Source organism: Aythya ferina (assembly GCF_964211825.1).
Source record: "Aythya ferina genome assembly, chromosome: 1".
In the NCBI taxonomy this organism is placed as follows: Eukaryota; Metazoa; Chordata; class Aves; order Anseriformes; family Anatidae; genus Aythya; species Aythya ferina.
The window spans coordinates 20,659,880-20,686,140 of NC_140296.1; the positions used below are offsets into that span (position 1 = coordinate 20,659,880).

The following is a 26,261-nucleotide window of genomic DNA, read 5'->3' on the forward strand; positions in this document are numbered from 1 at the left end:
TACGGGAAATTAATGTACCATTTGTGTATATCTGTCACCAAATCAGTAATAATAAATCGAAAGGGATTTTCCAGATTCAAGAGCTCTGTCATCCTGGCACTGAAAAATTCCACTCCAGAAAATGAATCATGTTGCTGTGGAAAACACTCAAAGGACAGCTTGGGTTCAACTGATGGATTAACTTCTTCATTTGCCCAATGAAAGTTGTCATTGCCAGCATGTAGGAAGCTGGGACACTACTTTCTAAAGGCCTGTTCCCGCTGCATTTACTCCTCTGTTTGACCTTAACTCGCAGCTAGTTCAATACAAATAAAGGCAATTACTGAGCAAAGCAGAAGTTTAGCATGGCTTGGTCTAAATCACAACGCACAACAAACCATGCTTTTTCCCCTCATCATTCACAATCTTCTTTTAACTGTGCTTTGCTGAGGTCGTTTCACTGAGCTTGCTCAGCTCTATTAAACACAGAGATGCAATTTAGGGAGAGCACAATAGCCCAGTGGAATGACGCCACCAAGGAAAAATGACCCTTGTGTACCAGGTTACCATTGTCCCATCTCCCAGTTGCTCTTACTCACCCACCTACACCACTCCAGCTGCAGGCAACTTAATGACGGGCTCAGCCTTTCAGCCTGGCAGAAAGCTATTTATAACCCCCCGCAGCCCAGCTCTGATGCTATTCTTTCTTGCCATCCTCAAGAGGCATTATTCAGCCAGCATGACATGAAGAGATGGCTGGTACTACAGAAGAGCAGTTCCCAATGAACAGATCATTGTGTGAGGCATAAAGAAGACTCCCAGTTACCAATTAGGAAGGCCGGATTCCACCTTTATTTGGTGTCATGCAAAGTGTAAGAGATAAGAAGGAAAGTGACTGTGGAGATGGAAAGAAGACGGAAATTGGAAAGAAGAGATTAGTCAAAAACTTGCTTTTTCTCTATACCATATATATATATATATATTTTTTTTTTTCTGTTGTTGAAAAAAGTTCTAGATTTTGTTATGTGGAAGTACATTGAAGTGATAGGGGCTAGTTGAGAGGAAAGGGTACAACCCCAGAGAGCTGCAATTGTCCCACACTGCTGCCATTCACTGTCTCCTCCACCTCTGCTTTTTCTGCCATGCCCTCATACATCACATCCCTCACTGTCCTGTCTGACAGCCACGCAGCCATTCTGTATTTATCTTCCTTGCTTGAAATAATAGTATGGAAAAGTGACTGTTAAGAGCTCTTTTTCAGCCTTTTTCCCCACCCACATAGTTCCCCTGACATCTGCCGTCCCATCCTCTCTACTTAACACTGCGGCCTTCCGAAGGATCTGGAGGTGCCTTGTTATGCAGCCAGGCCAAAATAAATGAATGGAAGAACAATCACGTGCAGAAAGGGACCTGAGGAGAGTGGGAACACCACAAGGATGCAGGGTCCGTCAGGCACTGGAAACGTGGAGATGCTTTAAAAGTGAAGCAAGTGGCGCGCTTCCTCAGGAACGATGCCACATCAGGAAAAATTTTGCATAGTTATATAAGATCTTCTGATGCTTATTATAATAAAATAACAGGCTTAAGGAGAATAATTGGCCCAGCATGATGCAACAGCAATACCCAGCTGCTTATAGGCACTGTTTACTTTCATTACCTTTGTGGTGGCCAGGGCAGAAAGCCCTGAACAATTACAGCTTTTGGTATGTTCCTGAGGGGAGAGCAGAGAGTACCTCACAGGGATTAAGGAAAGGAGGACCAGGTAGCAATCTGGGGTAGTATCAGGGTTTGTGGATTAGTGGCGGCTTCTAGACTGTCTTTACCCATGCTCTTCAAGAACCACATGTGTTTTTTGTTCATTTCTTTCTTTGTTTTGTTTGTTTCTATTAGTATCAATACTTTTCTTTGTTTAGTTTCTTTTTGCACTGACAGACTTGTCTTTGTGACTGTCTGAACTAAAACTAGTGTTCATGGGTGCATCTCTGGTGAGAAGATTAAATTACTATCTCCACTATGTTTCTCTTTCAGAAAAGAAAAAAAAAGAAGAGAAATCTTCATGCTAACTTTATCTCTACTTTGTCAATAACCTCTAGATTTTGTTTTAATTTACGCTATCAAAAATCCCATAGAATAGAAAAGCTATAAAAACTACCAATTTGAGCAAAGTGGATACCAATGAAGTGCTACAGCAGCATCTATGTGATGGGAATATTTCCTATAGTAATGTTAAAGCTTTTTCAGTGAAATGCGTGCTCTGAATTTAACCTGCCTGAGAACTTCAAAGTAATGATAAACCGTCAGCTAATACCCATCCCTTTATTTCTTATGTGCTGTAGTAACTTACTACTGTCTTCACTATTAACACTAAAATCAGGAGTATTTTTTAAAAACAAGAATGATCAAATTTAAGTTAACTGGCTGTTCATTTTGGCAGGACAAAAAATAAATAAATAAAAATTAATTTTAAAGATGCAGAAAACACACAATAATTCTAGAAAACGTTTTTGTCCAGACATGGAATCAGATACATATGAGTTTATAAATTTTGGGCTAGCTTCCTGGTCCTGTTAGACATACTAAACTAGATCTTTGATCAGCAGGATTGTCAAGGAAATCTCTTGTTGCGACCTGGTATTATTTCTAATATTATAATCTGTTTCTGGGCAGCAGTACAAATAACACATATTGACCGTCTCTGTAAGTTATTACAGCTGCACATTTTATTCAGGAGGCAAGTGGAGGGCATTAGGTAGTATTGGCACAGCTCACTTGTGCTTCTGGAGTTCCTAAAAACCATGTGTGCCTACATTTGTGTTAATTCAAAACAAACAAATAACAACAACAACAAAAAAAACCCCTAAGTATTTCAAAACTGACAAGCTGCAAAGGAAGGAAAATATTCCTTGAGCTTCCATACCTCTGCACAAGGTTTATAAAGATTTTGGTGGAAGAAAAATCTAACTCAGATAGCTTGAGGTGGACTTTGCTGTATATACTCAAGGTACAAATGGTATAATTGGTAAAATGGGGCTGGAGCCAGTGCCACAGGATATCTTTCTGACCATTGACTCATGTTCCTACGAGTCACAGTTAAATAACTCGGGCTTTTACCAGCCCTAAAAGTAATGTCCATCACTTGAAGAAATTAAACCCACATCCCAGGCAGGAAAGCTCTCTTTCCAACTGAGGCTGGGGAAGAGGGATTCTGGATTTTGTTTCTCTCTGACCTTGGCAGTCCAGCATACTTTTCTCAGCTTAAGTGCCATATGTGTAAAATAAGTGATGATAGGAGCAGTACCTTATAACCTATGGGCCTGCAAGGACAAATCCATCAATGCTTCTCTGGCACTTTAATGCTTATGGTGATGAGAGCTGTAAAAAGTGTACACACGGAGAAAATAATCCATTATCTACCCGTGCAGAGGACGAACCCTAGCATCCATTTTTTTGAAAGGAGTTCAGACGAAAGTGCCTGTTTTGAGACTCGGTTGCCTATTTTGATGATATCCCATTAATCTTCCAAACCAGAGCCTGCGGGTCAGACCAACAATTTATGTCTTGTAAGAGCACAGGATAGCTCCGAACGGAAAGATTGCACGCGTCCTTGCTACAGAAGTTAATTTACGTCAGTGAGCTGTCCTTGCCTAAACATTGCAAATGGCATCATGGACACTTTGGGTTCTGTCAGTCACGCTGGCCCTTTTGTAAAGGCTTTGTTAAGGTTCAGGTTGAGAAGCTCTAATAAGAAAAACCTTAGTGGCCATTCCCTCAGCACTCTGGGGCACACAATTAATATACTAAGCTGGAGATGAGAGCTACGTTTCCAGCTCCAGTCTGCACCAATTCTGTCCTAGGGCTATCTTTTGCCTAGGAGATGGTGAACACAGTCACTACCTGAGTCAGACCTCTCCCCACCTCTCCTGTTCCATGGCAAGCCTTCTCTTTCTGTACCAGGAGTGAAATGGCTGCTTCACTCCCTCCTGTTATCCTAAACCAAGCCAGAGATGCCATTGCTCCCCATGGACCACCTGCTGCTGTTCGGATCATCGTCTTCAATCTGCCTGGGTCTCTGAGGCAAAAGTGATGGCTTCAGGCAATCTAAGAGCATGCCACCACCTCCAGGGACTGAAGCACCTCTCCTGTGAGCAGAGGCTGGGAGAGCTGGGGCTGCTCAGCCTGGAGAAGAGGAGGCTCAGGGGGATCTCATTCGTGTCCCTAAATCCCTGACGGGAGGGTGCAGAGAGGCCGGAGCCAGGCTCTGCTCAGTGGTGCCCAGTGCCAGGACAGGAGGCCATGGGCACAGCCAGGCACCCAGGAGGCTCCCTCTGAGCACCAGGCAGCACTGCTGTGCTGGGCGGGTGACGGAGCCCTGGCACAGGCTGCCCAGAGAGGCTGTGGGGTCTCCTCCTTGGGGAGCTCCAAAAGCCGCCTGGACGTGGGCCTGGGCAGCCTGCTCTGGGTGTCCCTGCTTGGGCAGGGGGGACACCAGGGGCCTCCAGGGGCCCTGCCAGCCTCAGCCCTTCTGTGCGCATCAGATCTGATACAGGGCAGGCAGTGGAGCAGAGCATCCAAGAGTAGGGAAGAAAGCATAGGCAGCAAGTGGAAGCTCCACCTTTCATAACCAGGGGACTCCTGAAATGACTCTAGACTCAAAATCTGTCTCAGGAGCTGCCCAGGAGTGCTGTGAATTGGGAAGGACTGGGGAAAGACTGTGGGACATGCCCACAGCCTGACCCCCTGTGTTATGCTGTGCAGCCATAGGGTGCATGTATGTGTGGGGGGGTGAGGCTCTGGAGTGGGTAGGCATCAAAACACAAAGGCATGCAAAGTTATATGGCCACATCCCAAACAGGAAATATTTTTAATGTGTTCTCTGGAAAAGAAGGAAAATACTTTCTCCAGAAAATGATAAATCGATTTTTTTCATGAAGTGCCTTTGTGTCACCTTCAGAAATTAAAATCAGTCATCACAGTAAACAGAGATTTTAATCTGGTTCAGTTTCAATTCCCACCTCACCACAAATATCATACAAGTATGGTCTTATTGCAGGGATATTGAGATCACCGCATCCCCCAAAAGTAAAGATGTCATCTAACTCTTTTTCTTTACACAGAAGAAAACTTGGTAGGCCAATCTATGCTTGAATAGCTCTTCGGCCTCACTGATAATCGGATAGGCAATGTGTAGAGGCTAACCTTTAGTAGGATGCTGAAATCAGGTGGTTTAAAACCTGCTCCCACCAGCCTGGGGAGCAGCAGGGAACAGGGCCTTCCTGTGCTGCCCTGGCAGCCAAGCCATACGGAGCATATGTTGAGCCGAGCTGCTGGTGACACCCCCTGTCAGCATCTGGTAATTTTCCTAGCACAGGCAAGATTTATATGAAAGCTTTAACTCTGAAAATCCCAAAGATCCACAGACAAATACATTCCAGAATATATATTTTTTTAACCAACGGGTCAGAGGTGCTCCATTTTAACAAGCCAGTTTCAGGTGACTGCAGTACCATCAGCTTTATGCTGTACCCTACCAGGCCGAGAGATGTTTCATTTATCAGAAATCCTACTATTTTTCAACTGATAAACTGCTCACATTCAGTATCCAGGTCTACAGATCTTGCTGCCTGAGAAACATTCAGCTGACTGTCACCGTGTGCCACGCGCAATATTCTACATCTCGATTTCCCAACCCTTCAGCAAAAAATGGCATAAAAACATTTTGATTGACTTATGTGTTTCATTGTGCTGAAGTCTAAGGAAAAGGGGACAGAGGGAGTTGAGGCTCTCTGGAGAAAGAAATCCTTCCCAAGGTCTGCAGTAAGAGGTCATAGCTTCTACTAAATCATCCCACGTGCTAATAAAGTATATTTATTCCCTTTTCTTACCAGTCTTGCTTCTATTGCTTAGAGAAAGAAAGCTACAACAACGTTACCAGTGGAAACCAATATGTAATTTATAGCCAAATCTCATTTTACTGGAAGGTCTAAGCTTTTGAGAGCTTATTATTGCAGATTTAACCTGGTATTAAACGAGAGTGAAATCCAGGCTTTGCAAAAAGCATTAAACTTGCTCACACGTCGTACTGAAAGAGAATTATCATGCAACCAACCCTGGCCTCATTTACCCCAAAACAGGAGCTGTTTTCCCAGGGAGGATATTGAGTGCTTGTGACTACTTTCTGTCACAATATTCTTATAGGGGATCATGTGGTGCCTTCAGCCTATGCTGCAAGTCTTGGAAAATACTTCTTTGTCACCAACAGTCCACTCTTGGTCACATAAACTTCTACCTATTTCCCCATTTTTGTTTAATGGGTAAACAACTCTTAACTTCTTAGTATTGCTAGCTTGGCTAATTGTGCTTGAAGTTACACAGAAACCTCTCTCGTTTATAACCATATCCTAAAACCTCAAAAAAAATTTTTTTTAATTTTTTTTTTTTTTTGCTTATACCCCAGAAACACACAGCAGCTGAACTATTGGCCATTACTCGGAGAAAACAGAACTGGCAGTCAGCAAGTTTTTTCCTTCTGCAGTCCAATTTCATACTTTGACTTCAGTTAAAGTACATCACTGTAGCTGCAGTCTTGCAAACATTTCACATGCACGATTCTTTGCTCTGGCATGTTTAAATCATCCCTGTCTCACGAGATAATCCACAGATAAGCGTGTACACAACTAGAAGGAGTGGGGTCAAAGGCCAATAGTGTGACAGCTTATTTCGAAAAGATAGCTATTAACACAGATTGATATTTGAATTAAAGATTCCTCCAACAGTCCCTAGATCAGAACTGTTCTTTGTTCTTTGGCCAACCTCAAGTACAGGTCTCAGGCTCAGGTTGTCTGCAGCTCTGAATTGCCTCTATTTGCAAGTGATTCCAGGACCAAAACCAAAGAACTTGTGTGCTTAGCAATGGCTGAGCTGCTTAGCAGAGAAGGTGGGGGGTGCATTTTTGGAAGTAATTTTCCCAGATTGCAGATGGAACTAAACCCTGTTATTTAAAGTTACCAGGTCCTGTGTTTTTCCTTGCAAACAACAGAAAATTATGGTTTTCATCTACATATCAAACAGTGATAGTAGCTTTTTAGAAACATTAATTGCAACACTTTTTCTGTGCCAAATACCTCTATTTTACAACACAGACCAATGCCGTACTCTTTTCCCAAAGTGAGTTTCAGAGAGAGAGAACAATGATTAATACTATAGTTTGCACAAGCTACACCCCATCTTGATTTCATTAAGATACATTTTCCCAAAATTAGGCAACAGATTGGCTTAGTACCCTTTTGTAAAACCTACCTTTCCAAATGCCTCACTGAACTGCATAAAAGTGCTGTAGCCCGACACAGTTAAGACTGTTGAAAATGCATGGACATGGGGAACAGCCAAAGGCTTACGTCTGCATTTGGGTGGGCATCTACCAAAAGGGCTTGAAAAAGCAGGGTTAATGCCAGTGAAACTTCCCTCCAATCTCAGCACCAGTGCCATCAACCTGAACTCACGGCACACAGAGCTCTCCGTTGAAAGGTATGGAAGTGCAGCGATGCACGGTGCCCAAATAGCACTGATAGATGAGCTGCACAGATTATCTGCTACTCCAAAAACCACATACACAGTAACAGAGGGGCAAAGCACACTACAGCCGACACACAAAATATTAAATATCAGCCTCAGCCTAATGGTTTCACACTTAATTAGAACAACTAATAAAACCACAATTGTAAAAGGTAATTAATTTCCACTGTACATACCTAAATGTTTATGTCTTCCAGCAGCCATTAACTATAGGACCTGTAGTTCTGGATAAGATTTAATCTAAGTGTTTGAAAATCCATTGCACAGAATATTGCAGGGTAACAGCATGAACCTTGCTCCAGAAAACCTGTTTGTTTTCTGAAAGAGCCTGCTGTTGCACAGGCTTGGGGCTGGGTGCTGCAGGGTGCTGAGTGCCGTGGTTGTCCCTAAACGCCAGTGGCAGAGCAAGGAGCTCGGCATGGGCCAGAAGCACTCAGCACCCCACAGGATCGAGTCTCAAGTTAATATATAACAAAGGGCTGCACAGCGGTGTGTGAAATCAGCAAGTTAAACATACACTGAAAATAACTGTAACAACAGGGAAGCGAGCATATTTACATGAGCATTTCATTAAAGTCTGTGTGCTGCATAGTTTCATATGCAGTATTCACATATTTACTAAATGAAAGCCAAAGTTTGGGGAGTGTTCTGGTGAAAGTAAAATTAAGCAGTCAAGGATGCAATATCCTAACGTTGCAACTTCTACTTAACTGTTGTGCAAACTGATTGATTATTATCAGCTGGAGTCTACCTTGTGCAAGTCACAGCTGACAGCGTGGACAAAATGAAAGACCACGAGCAGCACATGCTAAATAATCCTCCACAAAAAAATTAAAATAACAACAAGCCCCCAAAATTTATTACCTAGCTGTAGTATTTGCAGGTGTCGGCAACAGAACAAAGTGCCCAAATCATACTTGGTCATCTACCGGAACAAATGAAAGAGGCAGAAATCAAAGGTCAAATTACATCTTTCAGAGCTCCAAAATGCAACAGGAAATAATTTGGTGTGCAGAATCCACTGCAGGTGCAGAGCCGAGTTATTACAGTGGCAAACAATACAGGGAGGAAAACCTGCTAGTAAGATATGACACGTGCTTCTCTGATTTTGCTTCCTGGTGTCCAGAGGGAGAAACCACTCTCTGCTAGCCACCCATATTTATCCCAAGAGATCTGCCTGGCATCACGTATGAAAATGCAAAACACCCCTGGCTTTGTACTCTCCAGCCAGTAGGAAATGTACATCTCCCTTCTGTGTATGCCTTCCTAAACACACAAAGTAATATATAACAGAACATCTGTTATGTGATTCAGTCCTTTCTTTTCCTCCCAAGAAGAAACAGCAACTTCCAGCTTCATTGCTGCGCTTTTTTTCTGAATTAGAATGGCAGACTGTGAAAAAAAACCTGCAATCCTGCATGCAAGAGAACTCTAATTCAAAGAGAAATGGATTTCTATATTACATTTCTTGGAGTTATTCTGTGAATAATCACAAAGAGAATTTTTAATGTCAACATTACATTAATTTCTTAAAAGTAGAAATGCCAACAGATTTACTTAGTAATAAATTTACATATCCCAAGAGCATTTGCAAAATTTAATTAATAATTTATAATGAAGTATGAGACTTCATATATGTCTCATCCAATAATTTGAAATTCAGATATTGTTGAACCTCTAATTATTAGGAACATTCATTTTAGCTGAAAGCTCTGCTGGAATTTCAGTACCAAGAAAACCAGCTGTGAGAGTATAATGGCAGAACTAAAGATCCACTATTTGACTTATACTCAAAGCCTTCTGTGAAATGAAAAAACAAACTCTTCATTGCGGTACTCATCTCATATAAGGCTGGTCTTTCACCATTTTAAGTCTTCTGAGCCTGATATAAGGTCCACTGAAGTTAACAGGGCAATTTCCCCTGCTTCTATCAAACTTTAGGTAAAGATTACAATAAAGGCTAAATCCAAATAATTTTTGTAGTCTCAAATCACTCACCAGGGTGCTCGTCTATGATATTGCCATAAAACTGTTGATTTTGGTCATGGTTCTGGTTGGGAGGAAGCGAAGAAAATACCATATCTTGCTTTGTGGTTTGAAATTTTAGGAGAAACTGAAATGCAGATACTACTACATGGCACAAGTCAATCTCTAGGAATTTCGTGAGTACAAAGAGAAGGCTCAGGCTTCAGAATACACAGGAAAAAATAGAAATACAAATAATAAACAACAAAGAGACAAATGTATAAAGTGTGTTTTCTTACAGATTCTGGTATTCCTGCACATGAAACACTGCTTGTGCTTGGCACGTCAAATGCTGTTATAGAAGGCAGACCAAAGTTTAGAGAACTTTATGACGCTTAAATTTCTGGTGAGGCTAGCAGCAAAGTCCAGTCTGGTTTTGACAACTCAGTAACTGAAATATCTTCATGAAGTTCCTGGTTAAAGAACAATAGACCATTATGTGTTGTACCTGAACTGTACCTGTAATATCAGGCTCTCAAAGTACATTACAAATTTGAGTAAGTTTAACCTTACAACTATGTGAAGCCTGCTATGCTTGTTATTACTTTATTATTATTATTATTATTATTATTTTATTTTTTATTTTAAGAGGCTAAAGTCTGTTGTCACAAAGCCAAGGGTCTTGATGCAGCTGTTTGTCCTGTTTCTTCCTCCCTCTACTCCCTAACTATTGGTCACTGCAGCCAAAGCTGTTCCTAACCTTCACATCCTCAACCAGATCTTTCTTCTTTGCAAACACAGGCAAGTTCAGCAGAGTGCCCTTCCTCAATGTACTCCAGAAACCTCCTGGATTTCTTGTGCTCTGCTGTGTTGTCCCTCCAGCAAATATAGGAATGGCTAACACTCTCCATGAGAACCAGGGCTTGAAAACATGAAGCTTCTTTCACTTGTCTGAAGAAGGCCTCATCTTCCTGACCAGGTGGTCTATAGCAGACACCTACTGCAATGTTGTCCATGTTGGTCTATCCACTAATCCTTACCCATAAGCTCTCAGCTGGCTTCTCATCCGTCTTGAGGCAGAGCTCCATTCATTCCTGCTGCTCTGTCACACAAAGCAGTTCCTCCCAACACCGCCAGCAGGCTCAACCAAATAAAATGTTTAAGAAGGCTTGGACACTGCTAGGAGTAAGACATTCATGCTGGCAATCTAACTTGAGGCAAGTTAACAAAATAACACAAGGAACTCTTGCTAATGGCTCCTGTGCTATGTATGTTCTGTTAATAAAATAGTTGGCCTTCAGGGAAGTTCATGAACTACTTTCCATTAACTCTAAATTCAATTGAAGAATACAGAAAAATTGAATAATAGTTCACTTGCTATTAGTTCTTGCCAAATCAGGACACAGAAAAACAAAGAAATGCATAGAATCACAGAATCATGGAATGGTTTGGGTTGGAAGAGACCTTAAAGGCCACCCAGTTCCAACCCCCTGCCATGGGCAGGGACACCTCCCACCACACCAGGTTGCCCAAAGCCCCATCCAGCCTGGCCTTGAGCACCTCCAGGGATGGGGCATCCACAGCTTCTCTGGACAGCCTGTGCCAGGGCCTCACCACCTCAAAGTAAATAATTTCTTCCTAGTGTCTAATCTAAATCTCCCCTCTTTCATTTTAAAGCTATTATCCTTGTGTCCTGTCACTCCACTTTGTCCCTGACAAAGAGTCCCTCCCCAGCTTTCCTGTAGGCCCCCTTTAGGCACTGGAAGGCCACTGTAAGGTCTCCCCAGAGCCTTCTCTCCTCCAGGCTGAACAACCCCAGCTCCCTCAGCCTGTCTTCAGAAGAGAGGTGCTCCAGCCCCTTGATAATTCTTGTGGACCTCCTCTGGACTCACTCCAACAGGTCCCTGTCCTTCTTCTGTTGGGGGCCCTAAAGCTGAATGCAGGGCTCCAGGTGGGGTCTCACCAGAGCAGAGCAGAGGGGGAGAATCCCCTCCCTTGCCCTTCTGGCCTCGCTGCTTTTGGTGCAGCCCAGGGTACAACTGGTTTTCTAGGCTGCAAGCACACGTTGCTGGCTGATACTGAGTTTTTCATTCGCCAAATTGACAAAGATAAAAGGAGGCATGGCTGCATGTTGCGGTACCAATTACATTAAGGCATCTCAGTCTCAACAACTCTGCAGAATACAAAGCAGGCCCTGTAAGAAGGGAAATGCTCCCCCCAAATGTTTAGGTTACCAATTGCAATGTAATCCAGGCACAGCCCCGTTCATAAAACCAATTTATCACCAGGTCATACAAGGCAATTAGGCCTGCACATTGGATGCAGAGGAGATCTGATTAACCACCATCACCTGAAAAGATGTTTTAAGTGATCCGGTTTTATTTTTAACAATATTTTAAAGCCTTTGAGAAGATTAATTCCTCAGCCCGAGAGCTGAGCACCTTGCTGCTGCTAAGGTAAACTGATGTTACTAGTTGAGTCCTCAGCACCAGAATATTCTTTGTAGGGATCTGAAGTGGTACTGCTGTGTTATCTCTAGTGTCAGCGCACAAAGGATGCTGCTGTCCTTTGCCCTGAAGTCTGATTTCTTTGCAACAAGATGGAAATGTTCCTGCCATCTTCTCTTTCTCATGCTGTCTTGCAGAAAACATGCAGCAGATTACACACATAAATGCAAAACCTGTTTGTCTGTATTCTTCAATAATAAAAGAAGAATTCCTTCCTTCCTGTTTCATAAGGAAGGAAAAAAAAAAAAAAAAAAAACCTTCATTACCTGCATTATCTCTTCAGTACTACCAGTTGTGAGCAAGGGAATTTTTATCTTTCAAGTTAGAGCACAGCTGATAAACTACAACGTATAAACCTATTTGAAAAGATACCAGATAAGTTGTCAATAATTAAAATAAAAATAAGATGCACTAAAAATAAACAATGAAAGGTCCAATACAAGATTTTGAGCCAGATTTCTGAAACTTATTCTCAAGCAAGTATTGTTAGGTAGGACATGCTGCGCTGCATTAGACCAAAATGTCACCTCACAAGCCATCCTGTCTCCAAGTAGCTTAAGGACAAACAAGAAACACGACAAATAGAGAAATATTTTCCCTCTATTTTCCTGTCTCCTGGTAACCTAAAGTTTAGGGTCTTCCTATATCTGAGGCTGCAACCAGAACACACTACTTTATCTGTTGGGACATTCTTTCATGAATTTCCTCGATTCCTTTCTGTATTCACTAATTATTCAGCTTCCACAACCTCATATTTCACTGATTTCCCATAACTAATTCATACACTGGGTGAAATGCATTCCCTTTGGTTTGATTCTACCCTTCTGCCCTGGTGATGATGTGCTGGTTTGAAAGCCTAGTCCTGCCCGAGGGAGCCAAGCGCCAGGCGCCTCCAGCTCCACAGACAGCTGTGTTGCAAGAGAGGTGCAGTAACAAACAAGAAGGATGGGTTTCCAGGAGAGAATAAGACAGGGGAGAGCATTTGGCAAGAGGACTTGCAGGCAGATATGCAAGTTAGATTTCTGGACTATTGCCCGACCATTTACATGATAGTCACACTTGAGCTTCTTTTTCCATTAAGAGGGGATTCCTGTTTTTTAAAACTCTCAGCTGTAGTACATAAATCATAAATAAGTAATTCGTTCCTTAAAAGTATGCTGTTCTTGATTTTTTTTCCCCTAGGTTGTCTACTTGCTACTCATATTTTATGCTGTCATCCATATGTTAAGTAATGTACTTAACTCACTTGTCTTTTTGCAAACCAGAAAGTCAGAGCCCTGCTGATGAAAGCCATTGGTTCCCCCAAATCCTTCATTCCTCTCCTAGTAGCCAGTGCACTAGGACTCATGTTCCATGTCATGGTCATATTCCACGTCAACATTTTCTCTTGTGTGTTATGCAAGTGTGTAGCAACAAGTACAACAGGGCTATTTTCTTCCTGGATAGCTGAACTGCTCCATCAGAAACATAAAAATGTTCTAACAACGCAGCAACCAACCACCCAGCATGCCAAGGAGCCACAGAGCCCTTGGTTCGTTGTTGGGAGGTTACTTTTAATTACAAGGTCCTGATTAACACACTGGAACAAGGCAATAGCTTACTTCAAACAGTTCCAAGTAATTGTACTTAAAAATGCTGACCCTTGTCATAAGCAAGGACAAGTGGCAAAGACAAAAAGAAAACTGCTTCAGCTCAGAGTGAATTTGAAGTCCTATTGCAGGATTTCACAGAAAGCCAATAATTTATAAAAGTCAACTTTCAAGCATTAATTTTGTGGTGTCATAACTAGCCATATTGTTCCCATTAGTCGTCTCTCTAATCCCTAAATCAATGGCATCACACAGGAGCTTAATTTTAAGCAATGTTTCTGTGCAAGATTTGTCTTTAACATTTTTGCATTGATTTCGCTTTGCTAATTGGAGCATTCTCTCATTTCATTATTATTACTATTATCATTAATAATAATAATTCAGTATTATTCATGTTTTATTTTGGTTTATTTGATCTGTTAACTTGATTAATGATTTTGTTCACATGCTTTGCCTACAGATAGCATCATCTCCCTCTTAGAAAATATATTCTGGTTATAGTTCAGTTTCTGCAACAGAATGAATGCAGGGACAGATCCTGGCTTCATTTGAGGTCAACTGAGCTTGGGTTCAGTTCTTCCATATGCAAGTAGAACATGAAATTACCATAATTAAGAGCTAATAGAAAACAGAAAAGAATAGGAATAAGGAAGTACAATCCTCACCAAAGCAATGCTAAGCACAGTAAAAATGAATCCAGCATCTCTTCTAGAGTGAGAAGTTTCCTTCATTAGAAAGAAGGAAACATCTAATGAAGTGAGTTAAGCTCAGCAGCTGCTGCAGCGTATCTCTCCTGCCTTGAGTGGGTATTTGGGTATGCTGTTAAATGTCTGAACTTTGAACATTACAACAGACTTTTATTTTCTACTGCCACACATGTGTATAAAGCCTTCTTTATTTTCTCATCACAGGAAATGTAAGATAGATGAAAGAAAAGAACTTTGGAACATGTGAGCAGTGCCAGAAAGCCTGATCTAGAGCTATAGAATACAAGTAAAATGCAAAATGCTGGAATGATTAATTTATGAAAATATCTACTCCTTAATCTCATCAAGAAAAGAAATTAAGAAAGCTGACTAAGATAAAGAATGAATGAATTACTTATTAAATCGAACACTATGCAGCTGATGCCTACTAGGCAAACTGAGATCATTTTCAATGAGAGTGCAATGGCCCAATCCAATGGGATAGTTTGGATGAAGGAAAGAAATGGAGCAGCTGGTTCTTGAACACCAAATTAACTCTTACTTGATGCTACCTGTGCACACAACACTGGGAAAGAGAACCTCCAAAAATCAATGCTGTTTGCCAGGAGCGTACATATGGCAAGCCCCGTGTAGAGGCAAAGCAAGACTGCAGTGTGCTTAAAGTGCTCCTGAATTTGTTTAACACAGTGAATCATATGCAATATTTTCTGGGAGCATTAAGCGCTTGCATAGCACAAAGGAATATGACAAAATGTAGAAATGCCAAATACAACTCTCTGTCTATGAAACTATATCACAGTGCCTTGATAAAGCAGGTTTGAAAACTTTATAGTATGCCTTCCAGGAGGCAAAACCTCAGCTATTCTCTGTCATACCACTTGTGATTGTTGGACAGTCTCCATTTTCAGCCTATCCATTTAGCTTTCAACAGCCATGTCCTTTCCCTTTCTCAGATCTCATTGTCTTCTACAACTTTTCATTTATCTTGCCAGACTTGCCCTTCACTTACACCACTCTGCTATAACGTTATCTCTTGCTACCATCCTCCTAACAGCACAGTGTGGTCTGCACACAAATCAGAACATATGCTGGATTGTATACAGCAGATCAGTAGAAACACGTGCCATTGTCTTCAAGTGTAAGACCATTAAAGCCAATGACTAATGAAATCAAGCTCTTTGGCACAGTTGTGCCTCCAATTATGGTCATCCTACTTGGATTCATAATATTCCCATTTTCCTTTCTCATAAAACATGTTCAAAATTTATTCCAATTCACAATCCAAGGCTGCTACAGAACCTGTGGTGAGCAATACCAAGATGCTGCGTTGGTTCAAAAATCAAGCCAAAAATCAAAAAAAGTCAACCAAATGAATGGAGATCTTAGATAATGACACATTTTCAGAAACTTTTTGATGTTTTTCATTAGCAATACATATAATGGCCTTCTTCCCTTCCAGTTTCCCACCAGGGAGACAAAGAAAGCAAAGAGGCAGGGGAAGGTTAAATGATGTCATATCTCAGACATTTAATTCTTTGTAATGATGGAGGTGTTTTCCTTGTTAATCGGGCACTGTGTGCCAGCAGTATAAGTACATACAGATTGAGGAGACTTTGTTTGTTCAACAGACTGGCTGTTGAAATTTGCATTCCTTTACCACTTTGAGCTGCCTTAAAATTGTGTAACAGATAACTCGTTTTTTTTTTTTTTTTTTTTTTTTTAAATCACAATAATGCATATTATTATCTGTTAGCATGGCTTCATGTAGTGACATTTTGGGGAGAAAAAGCAAGCCATGCTATGTGTTGCTGTTGAACCACTATTGCATTTGACTGATAGAAATTTGGAGTTCAGTTGTGCACGCCGTTTTATTTCCCATGAAGGTAATCCCATTAGTACGAGCAGAACTCCTCCAGGACCACATACTTACATGCAGCGTTAATATTTTGAGACCAGCAGCAAAACCCAATTCTCAAAAGACCAAACAACACAAAGGACCATCTCTCCCCCAGAACACAGTATTAACCAAAATGAGACATTTCATGTGCATTAGCAAGGATGATTAATGAGTGTCTCAAGTACAGGCTAATACCGTGTGACTGAAGACAAGAAAACATGATGCTTAATTTAAAAAGGAGGGGGAGAGTTGCCTGGGCAATTAAGTGACTCTTCATTCAGGCTGACTCTGAACTGGGTGGGTTTTTACACACAGATCTGAAAGCAAGCCTGGCTGACAGAAAGCTGGAAAGCTTCGCCCCAGGTGAAGCAGAATTACTTATTCTAAAGAAGTAGATGACTGGAAGGAAGTATAAAAAAGGAAGGTTATGCAACTTTAGGGATAAAACAGGGATCCCGGAGGAGGAAAAAATGATGTGTTGTGATCCCTTCTCCCTACCTTGAAGCTGAAGAGCTCAGTTCTCTTCAAGGAGCTGCAGACCACAAGTCAGTAGCACAGAACATGCTTACTGTAGAGCAAATTTTTAGAAAAAAAGCATGATAGAGATGACATATTCTGAAACACGGCCAGCTTACCGTCTTGCCTGCTCCCTTACTGAGAAATCCCTCCAGGGGGGAGTTCAGCATTTTTCTCTGATTTGTACTCCGTGGACTCTTTTCCAAAGGTAACACCTAGCCCTTCATCACCATCAGATACTTCTTCTCCAGAGAAAGACTTTCGATTGTCCTCTGCACTATAGCTTCTCAGCCTGGCATTTTCATCTGAAGCAAGATCCCCAAAGCTTACAGATGGTTGATGTGTCTCAGCTGATGGCCCAGAGAATCAATTTTGTCTTTTCTTCACCAAAGTTAATGGGAAAAGGCTGCAAATATACCCAGAAAGCCAAAAAACCTTCTGCTGTTCCAGCATCTACCTCGCCCAACACAGGCACTGCTAACACACAGAGCTCTACGGTTACACCTCTCTTCGCACACATATGGTTTAACACACAGCAGCTATTAAAACTTTGCCTTGGGGAAATTCATATAAGAAAGGCTTACAACCAATATACCACGGTACACTTTGCATTTTCATTACCTACCTAGTACACCTACCCTGTGTTCATCATTAAAATCATGTGTGTGTGTGTGTGTGCGTGAGCGTGTGCACTTGTGTGTATATAATTATCCACCAAAGCATTCTTAGGTTATTACAGCGAAGTCCTAACCATCCGTGACATGAGCCAGGCTCATCCCCTGACTCCAGACTTGTCTCAGTATTTTGCAATTCAACAATATTCCAGGGGAAAACTGTCTCTCAATTTTCTGCAGGAAAAAAAATCTATATTGTTTTAATAAGTGGTGCCAGCTACTGAAGCTGTACGCAGTGATGAGCCTGTCACCTCAGAAATAAAATATTGATGTCAGCAGATTAGAATTCATGTGATTTTTCTTTTTGCTTCACTTTACCAATTGATCCATTATTCCAGGTGTTTTGCTTAAATCTAAATCAGATCAGGACTTTAAATAACATTTTCATGGTTCAGGTTCTACAATTTGGGCTGCTGGTTTTATAGGGTAGAGACTTGCACAGTCGTGCTAAGCTTTGAACATATTGCCTTATAGAACCAGAAGTCTTGTCTATGAGCACTCTAGCTGCTGCCCCAACAGTGCAAAGCTGACACCAATTTCCTTGATGATGGGTTTGCAGCAAAGGGTGCTGAGCCTGCTCCTGTGAAGCTGATTCATTACACAGCTGCCATTCAGATGCTGCCTGCGTTTCACAGAGCACACGAAGATAGCTGTTGCTGCGCTGTACTGCCACAGAAGCTCACCCACAGATGTAAACAGCCTCACTGAATTCCCATCTAGGTGGGAAGCTTGTTAAAATCCTCTGATTAAAAACATCTAGAGCCTTTTCCAAGTTCAGCTCACAGACCTCAGCTAGGACACAGAGAAGTGCAACAGTCTTTTGTGCCACGGCAGACAGGAAAAGCGTTAGGGTGTTTGTCTCTGGGAGACTTCATCTTCCCACAAACTCACCCAGTACTTATGTCTTTGACTGTTATGTGTGCTTTGAATAGACTACAGTAACACCATTTCATGAGATACAAAACTTCTGGATCACCTGTCTGACGGTCAGCAATTGCATAACTAGTACTTTATATATATATATATATATATATATATATATATATAGTACTATATATATATAGAGAGAGAGAGAGTAATTCTGAGATTTGAAATCCTTAATTGAGCAGGGAACAGATAAAAATAAAATATCTTCATTTGCTTACAATAACAATACAAAAAGACTCACAGAATACAAATATTTCTGATATGGCCCCTTAAGTGTTTCTAAGCATAAATTGTTGCCCTTTCTTCCCTTCCCTTTAAGCATTCCATGTGAAAATATTCATGCAACTCATCAACTTTTTATCCGAATAACAGACTGTTTATCACAACTGCTTTGTAAACCCTTGGAAGTGAGTTCTGCTTATGTCCTTTTAGGGCTGTGGAAATGGAGTATGCAGAGAGAGTGGTATCAAGGACTGTCAAATTATACTGCTCCTTGTGTTTATGTATCGGAATGTAAAGGGCAGTTATATTTAGATGACAAAAAATGCACAAGAAACAGGGAATGCTAAGAGATACAGTAAATTGTTGATGTTCTTTTCAAGCCCTATAGGACAATTTGTTAGTATCCTTATGAGAGGAGAAACAAAAATGCAGAATTAAGTACAAAAGTCTCCAGCAAGATTTGTGGCCCCTCTGAGAGCAGATGACTCAATGCTACCAGCAGGAATGATATTGCAAATTGGAAGAATGTCGACAAGTACCAATTAGCCACTCACCACTTTGACAAGTTTGATTGTTCTTCATTCATTTGAGATTTGCTTCTTGATTGTACTAATCCACTGAAAGGCAAGAGAGTTTGGAAGAGACTTACAAAGGCTACAAGAAAATCCTGGTGCCCATCTCTCCCTGAGCAGCTGGGCATATAACTGAAGAGCTGTGTCTTTAGAAATATGCGCATGCACATCTTGCACATAGTAAGTGATACATTGTGGACACGCAGCAAGCCCCAGATTTTAGGAAGGCATAGCCCATCCTACACATGAGACAAAAACCTTGTTTATAGGCAGAATCCTATGGCTCCCCTACACCTTTCCAGAATTCACATACTCCAGTCAGGAAACACACATCCACACTTGGCTGTCATCTTTCCAGTTAGATCTGGATGTCTCATCACTGGTCTGGGTTCTAACACCAGTGTCAGGGCTGAGAGACTTGTTTGTTACTTGATTCACTTCTGCTTCACCCCAGGTTCACAAGCAGTCACGTTCATGTTCAGAGCATGTGGTCTTGTACAATCACTGCAAATATATGTTGAATAGCAGCATGGTCTCTCTAATCCCTAAAATATATAAATAAATGAATAAAACTAGAGCTGAAGGTAACCTTTCCTATGGTATTTCCAGCCTTGTTTGATTAAACACAGACCCAGAGTCTTCATCCATGAATGACATCAATGGCAGTAATTCTTAATCAAGAACTTCATGTGCTTCCTTTGCTTTAGGCTGTGGCAGGGTCCATCTAGTACAAGCAGGGAACAGAAATGCTGCTCTCCAAGCTGAGCAGGGCTGGACCAGTTCCTTAGGAAACCGCGTTTGTGAGTACAGTGCTGCTGTAAGGAGTCAGCTGGGGGCCAAAGCACACAGGGCTCAGGTAGCATTGCCCTTTTGACACCCAGGAGGACAGGCAGTTTGCAGCACACAGGTTCAGTCCAACCCTATACAGTGATGCAGCACTCAGCAACCTGTCACTGCAGCACCCCACAGTGACACAGTTCACACTTACCAGGGAAGGGAGAGAACATGTTATGAGAAAGTAGGTACCCAAACACTGCCTGGCACTCTCCAGTCCCAAAGGGAACACACCAGTGAAGATACTGCCTAGCAGTAAGGTCTATTTTAGGAGAATCTAAGACTCATTTGAAGCAGAATCAAAGAATCTGAAAGATCCTGTGGCTCTTATCTGTGAAATTGAATTCTTTACTGTGAGGCCCCAGCACAGGCTGTCCAGAGAAGCTGTGGATGCCCCATCCCTGGAGGTGCTCAAGGCCAGGCTGGATGGGGCTTTGGGCAACCTGGTGTGGTGGGAGGTGTCCCTGCCCATGGCAGGGGGTTGGAACTGGGTGGCCTTTAAGGTCCCTTCCATCCCAAACCATTGCATGGTTCTTTAATTGCCATGATGAGGCAGAGCAGAAGCCCACTGAAAGGAATGGGAATTCAATGGGCTTTGGATGTGAACCTGTATGAGCCAAACTCTGTGGAACAGACTAAGAGCAGAGCACTCAGCACAGGGAATTTAGCCCAGATCATCGCACTATGAAGGTAGTTGTAGTGACACAACACATTATACAGACATCTTTGCTGGACTGCAGGTTTCTACTGAAGGCCCTGACACTCAACATGACGTTACACTGTGAGGAGCTGCGGACTCTCACCCTTTGACCCTCTGAAAATTCATTCTCAGGGGGAATGAAGGTCCCCAGAGTGGTGGCAGAGCAAGGCAGAGGTGAGCACGAGAGCATCCAGAGGGATTTGGGGTAGGAGAGCAGGACTGGACCAGGCTGGGGTAGATGTGAGCGACGGGGAAGGATGACCACAGCAGAAGAGGCTGCAGAGGGCAAGACAGTGGGAGGGAAGAGCTGCCATGAGGACAGGGGGGCTCTGGTGGGGATGGAGAGGTGAGGGCCAGTGAGCTAGGAAATCCCATAGGGAGGGATTATGCTGTCCTCTGTGCTATGGAAAAACTGGAGGAAACACGCAGATTAAGCAAAGGAGCAAAAACCTACATGGAAAAAGTGGGTAGAAAGAAGAAAACTTCACTGGAACAGTAAGATTTGTAGGTTTTCTTTTTCTCTCTCTCTCTCTCTCTCTTTTTTTTTTTTTTTTTTTTTTTTTTTTTTTTTTTTTTCTTTTTTGTGGATAAAGAGAGTGAAGCAAACCAAAGCAGCCCCAGACACTTCAACCTCCCTGGGTGAGCCAGCAATTAGCAGCTCACCTGAGTCACTTGGCAGCGCTGCAAATGTTGCGTTTCCACACGGATTAACCACACACGAACAATTTCTCCAATGTATGAAGCATAAACAAGCTTTCCTTTTGCATAGGTAAGTATTTGCTCCTACCCTTCTGGTTTCCTCTCCTAAAACAAATATTTTTATGTGTGGAAGCACTGACTCAAAGCACGTCTGAGGCCTCCCCTTAATTACTGCATTTCCCAGGACTTCTCCCGCCGTATCTGGAGCCAGGGTCCCCTGCCACACATTTTCTTCTGCCGAGTCTTTCAATTTTATGACTCTTGGAGCAACTGGTCGTGTTTATTGATCTTTCCACACAGCTGCTCTTTTCCTACAGGAGCCCAGAGCCGGATTTTTCTGTGGCCTGATGTGCGAGGCCCCATGTGTCCCTGCAAAGAGCGATGCCAGGAACAGGAGCCGAGGAGGCAGTGGCTTTGTAAGACTGAGAGCTTGTGGGTGTAAATGAAGCAGAAAATGCTACACACTGGCTTCACTTCCACTGCAAAAAAATGTGCTTGTGTGATGGATTCCAAAATCCCGTGGGTAAACTGGTGCCTGAAACCAGAGAGCTGCCTGGGAGAGGGGCTGGGGAGCATCCACAAGGAGCAGCCTCTGTGCTCAACCCAGGGGCATCCCCAACACCCCTGCTTGTGTCCCAGGCAGCACCGACCTCTCCTCGGTGACTGTCATAAGTTCCCAAAATAAGGCTGCTTTGGGGACACACAGCAGCAGTGCCCAGCATGCAGAAGCTGGTGGACGCAGCAGGATGTGAGTGAGGGTTTGTAACTTAGGGACCGAAGGGGGAAAAAAAGAGCAGAAAAGGGAACCCATTAGAGAAAACATCCATCTTACCTCTCTGCAGACTTGTCAGAAAACACAGCAGACTCTTGCACAGACAAACCTTTCCCCCCAAAACCAACCAAGGATCCTGGATGGAGCACCCAGCACAGAGGACAGCAGAGATGCTGTAGCTTCCCCCAAGCCCCTCCAGCCCCTCTGTGCTGCTCAGGGACCTGCAGCCCCCCCCCCGGCCTGGCAGGAGGGACAGCTGGGTGAGTGTCAGCACTGCACGCTCCATAAATCCTCCCGCAGCCTTCTGGAGACGTGCATCCTCAAGCAAAATACCCCACTCCTGCCAGTTGTTGACATAGAAACCACACTGAAGTTTTTTGCCCCTCTCAGAAGCCATCTGCATAAAACAGCTCCCAGTGAGATTTACCCAGCCTGCAGCATGCTGGTTCATGTGGTTTTATTTGTCTAAGGAAGAAATAAAGAGAGTGAATGTTTATATACCAGATACTTCACACCCAGACCAAGGGCTTGTTTAATTGCAGCAGTTAACATTACGGACTTTCACAAGCCTGTGAAGGAAGTGTATTATTACCCAGAAGAAGGAAAAAGTCTATTACTCTGATAAACAGCCCATTTCTAATGCACAAGTGAAACGAAACTTCAGGAACTGGTAAGGAAGTCACAAAATGTTTTGGATTTTCCTCTAATTTATTCCCATGTATTTATCATCTTCCTCCAAAGATGCTCAAACCATGTTAAAATTCTCCTATAAAGCTTACAAATCTACAGCAGATCCTGGGGGAAATAACAGAAAGAAATGGAGCCCATGGAAGACTCTGCTTCCTCAGCCCTATGGAGAAAAGCCCTATGGAGATGAGCCTGATGGAGACAAGCCCTGTGGAGATGAGCTCTTTAGTCTCCAGCAACAGAGAGAAGAGAAAGAAAAGAGAATTGTGCTGCAGGGATCACGCGGGTTTTAATGCATCCCCTTACATGGCCTTCCCACACAGCTCTGCACGTAGGTTTCTAGCCCCTTTGCTGGTTTTTGGGGCTGGGGAGCAGGCTGGCAGCCTACGTGCATCCAGGCTGTCCAGCTGGGCTTTGTTTTGACCCCAGTTGCAAATGAGTGGGGGTGTGGGGAGGTTAAAGTAACACAGGGTGGACCTTGACACCTGGAGCTGAGATGAGCTTTACCTATGGTGCTTTAACTCAGCCTTGCCTTCTGAGAACTGCCTTACTCACAGACCTCTTTAAGAGCTCAATTCTGTACTTTTTTACTGAGAACTACTTGTCTTTCAGCAAAATTAAATCCGTGCTCAAGTTTGGAAACAACAGAGCAGCACACAGTGCGAGATCTACCATTCTGGAAGCTATAACCCCTTTTCCTCCAGCCTTGAGATTGATGACAACTGACCGTAACCTTCCCCCCCCCCAACACCCAAGCAATCCCCCCAAATCTTCATCCACATCTTTTTCCTTGCCGCCAGCAGCTGAAGGGTAGCTGAGGATCATCAGTCATTTCCTGAGCTGTCACTGCAATGGGAAAATTCTTGGGAAGAGAAGAGAGAAAGAAAAGAGAAAGTGCAAATATGCACTCCCTTCTTGTGATTTTGGAAGTCTTGTCCCTTTGCAGAGGTTTCATTACACTTTTTAAAGCATTGATTCTTAAAATAAGCACCACTGTGTATTATTTCTCAAACTATCTTCAGAAAATGTTCTGGCTTGGTACCAAATACACGAGTGTTATTTTAAGTGTTATAATTGCTTCAAGAAAAGAGCAGGCGTTATGAAAAGTATAAAGCTATGGCACAAAAAGAAACAGAAAAAAAAAAAAAAAAAAAAAAAAGCTGCAGTGTAAATTACACTTACTGGGTACGTAAAACACTTTCAGGAGCTCTGGTGGGACCAAGGTGATGCACGGGACCTTCAATGCTGGCCGGGTCTTCTTTGGCCTTGCTGCTGGAGCTGTTTGACCCTGCAGCTGTTAGCTGTGTGCTATAGGCAGTGAGTGGGGTGACCCTTGTCTTTTCCGTGTCCCCTGCTGCTGCCTACATTTGCATTGCACCATGCCTGCGTTTGGGCCACCGAGGCAGCTCTTGCAGCTGACCCACTTGAAAACCAACCCACCAAAGAGCCGTAATTTTCCATTCCACCAGCCCCGTGCAGCTGCCGCTGCTGTGGTTGTGCAACTGCTGCCTGCAAAGCTGGGGCATGCAGGCGGGTGGGTGGGCACTGCAGGACAGCAGCCCCCAGCTACAGTGGGTTATATCAAATATTAAATGCCCTTCTAAGCCTTTCCATCCCTATGCTGTCTCAGAGAAGCAGGAGAACACTGTTTCCTTATCCCCAGACTGCAATGCTGTTGTGTTACAATTGTGTAAATCCCTGAGGAGTACCAGTTAGCTGGGCGCAGTCTGTTGCAGGAGGTAACTGAGCACAGTGCTTGTGATCCTCCGCACAGGGTGTGTAACATCAGTCTTCACAAACTCAGCCTTGAATAGCATATTACCATCTAGCAAAAATGCACAAGCAAACCACTTATATTTCTGTACTGTGCATACCAAACAAAAGCTCTGTCAGCAGTAAGTACTCAAGTCTCTCCGCCTTTGTAAATTGAAACAGTTTTCATGAAATAAGCATTAACTGGGAAAACAAAAACAAAAACATCCTATGAATTATTTTTAGCAAGACTCTATCAAGACCTTTCCTGGCAACTCTACACAATACAGTTTGTACGAAGTCTGGTTAGAATTGTTCTTCAGAATCTGATTTTGCCTAGGTTGGGATGATACCCTGCTCGGGCTGTTTACTCAGAAACTAAATCATAATTAGACTCTTTTATCATACATAGATAATTTGGAATAGTAGCAATTAGGCACCATCAGCCCCAGGATTCCGTGAGATAACAGAAAAAAGCTGCAAAATCCCACTTGCTGGGACTGCTCTTGGAGGCAAAGTGCTACACTTATATCAGAGACCTCGGGGAAGTCCTGCACCCTTTCACAGTGATGTTTTGGGAAGCAAAAGAGTAAATGAACCCAAGCAGTGGGCTGTGGCCTGAGCTGCCTGCACAAAACATTAGCAGCTGTTTAGTGCAGTGTTTGCAAATGCTCTGGTTCCTGTAGAAACACTTAATCCTTCCTGAATCCTGGCTGGCATTTATGGGGAAGTGCAGAGAGTAAAAGACTGCTCCCGATTACCTGTTCCTTATCTCAATGGCCCGTTTTGTGTGACAATGGATTTCCAGCGAGATTTTGAAGGCTTCATTATTCATGCCACGTATGGACACCTATTTACATCGCTATGCACGGTGACCTGGTTGGTGGGAGGTCGCCCAGTGGGGTGGGAAGTGGAAGTGTAATTGGCTCGCTGTCCTGGCCATAAAAGAGGAAACAAAGCAGAGGCAACAAGGGAAACTAGAGATCTCCTAATGCCAAGTCGTGAGCTCTCTATAGACGCCCTTGAACTGTCCTACAGAGTGCAATATTGAGTTGCATGTGGCTGTGGGGTCTCGAATACTGTTTGAAGAGTGGTGGAAAGGTGCAACAGGTTGTCAGAGCACCCCTTTCCCTTTCAGCACTGACCTGAAAGTGAATTGGGTTTTACTGAGTAAATTCTGCAGGATCCTACTCAGTGCAGGAGGATACCATCCTAAAGGCTGTCTGTTAAAAAGCCCCAAAATACTTGAAAGATGAAATGCAAAATAAAAGCACACAACAAGAGAAAACAAGGTTTGTGGCCTGTTCATACAAGAGCTGAAATAACATTTCTTTTGCTTTGAAAGGATAACCTTACATGAACCAGACCAGTGAACCGAGCTCATTTTGTGGTTATTTCACTGGTTCAAGCTGTCCTGACTTTGTACACGTACCCTTGCTCAGCATGGCATTCAGAAAAGTACCCTGGTATTTCCCGATTGAGCTTTATTGAGTCTGGGCCCTAAGTACCACGGTGATGGATATATCAGCTACAGCAAATAGATATGTGAGCCTGAAGAGGCAGGCTCTCTGTGTTCACCCTGGAACACAAGTGCAACATCTTTGCTGCCGACAGCTCTTCTGCAGCGAGGCTGTGCTGCACTAATAGCAGCTGCCTCTTCCAATCCCATCAGACTGGAGCTGGCGCTTGT

At 42.9% G+C, this 26,261-nt stretch overlaps 1 protein-coding gene across 7 annotated transcripts in view; it reads right to left on the reverse strand.

Annotated features, from left to right (window-relative positions):
- The window catches only part of SPATA13 (spermatogenesis associated 13), a 192,894-nt gene that overhangs the window by 51,828 nt on the left and 114,805 nt on the right, over nt 1-26,261 (reverse strand). The window contains exon 1 of one of the 7 annotated variants that reach the window (XM_084525532.1): nt 16,852-17,039. The exons of 5 other annotated variants lie outside the window; for them this stretch is intronic. In XM_084525532.1, the coding sequence (XP_084381658.1) occupies nt 16,852-16,902 (51 nt within the window). In that variant the 5' untranslated portion in view covers nt 16,903-17,039. Of the gene's footprint in view, nt 1-7,727; nt 7,864-16,851; nt 17,040-26,261 lie in introns of those variants that run through there. One more of the 7 variants, XM_084525537.1, reaches the window with a different exon arrangement.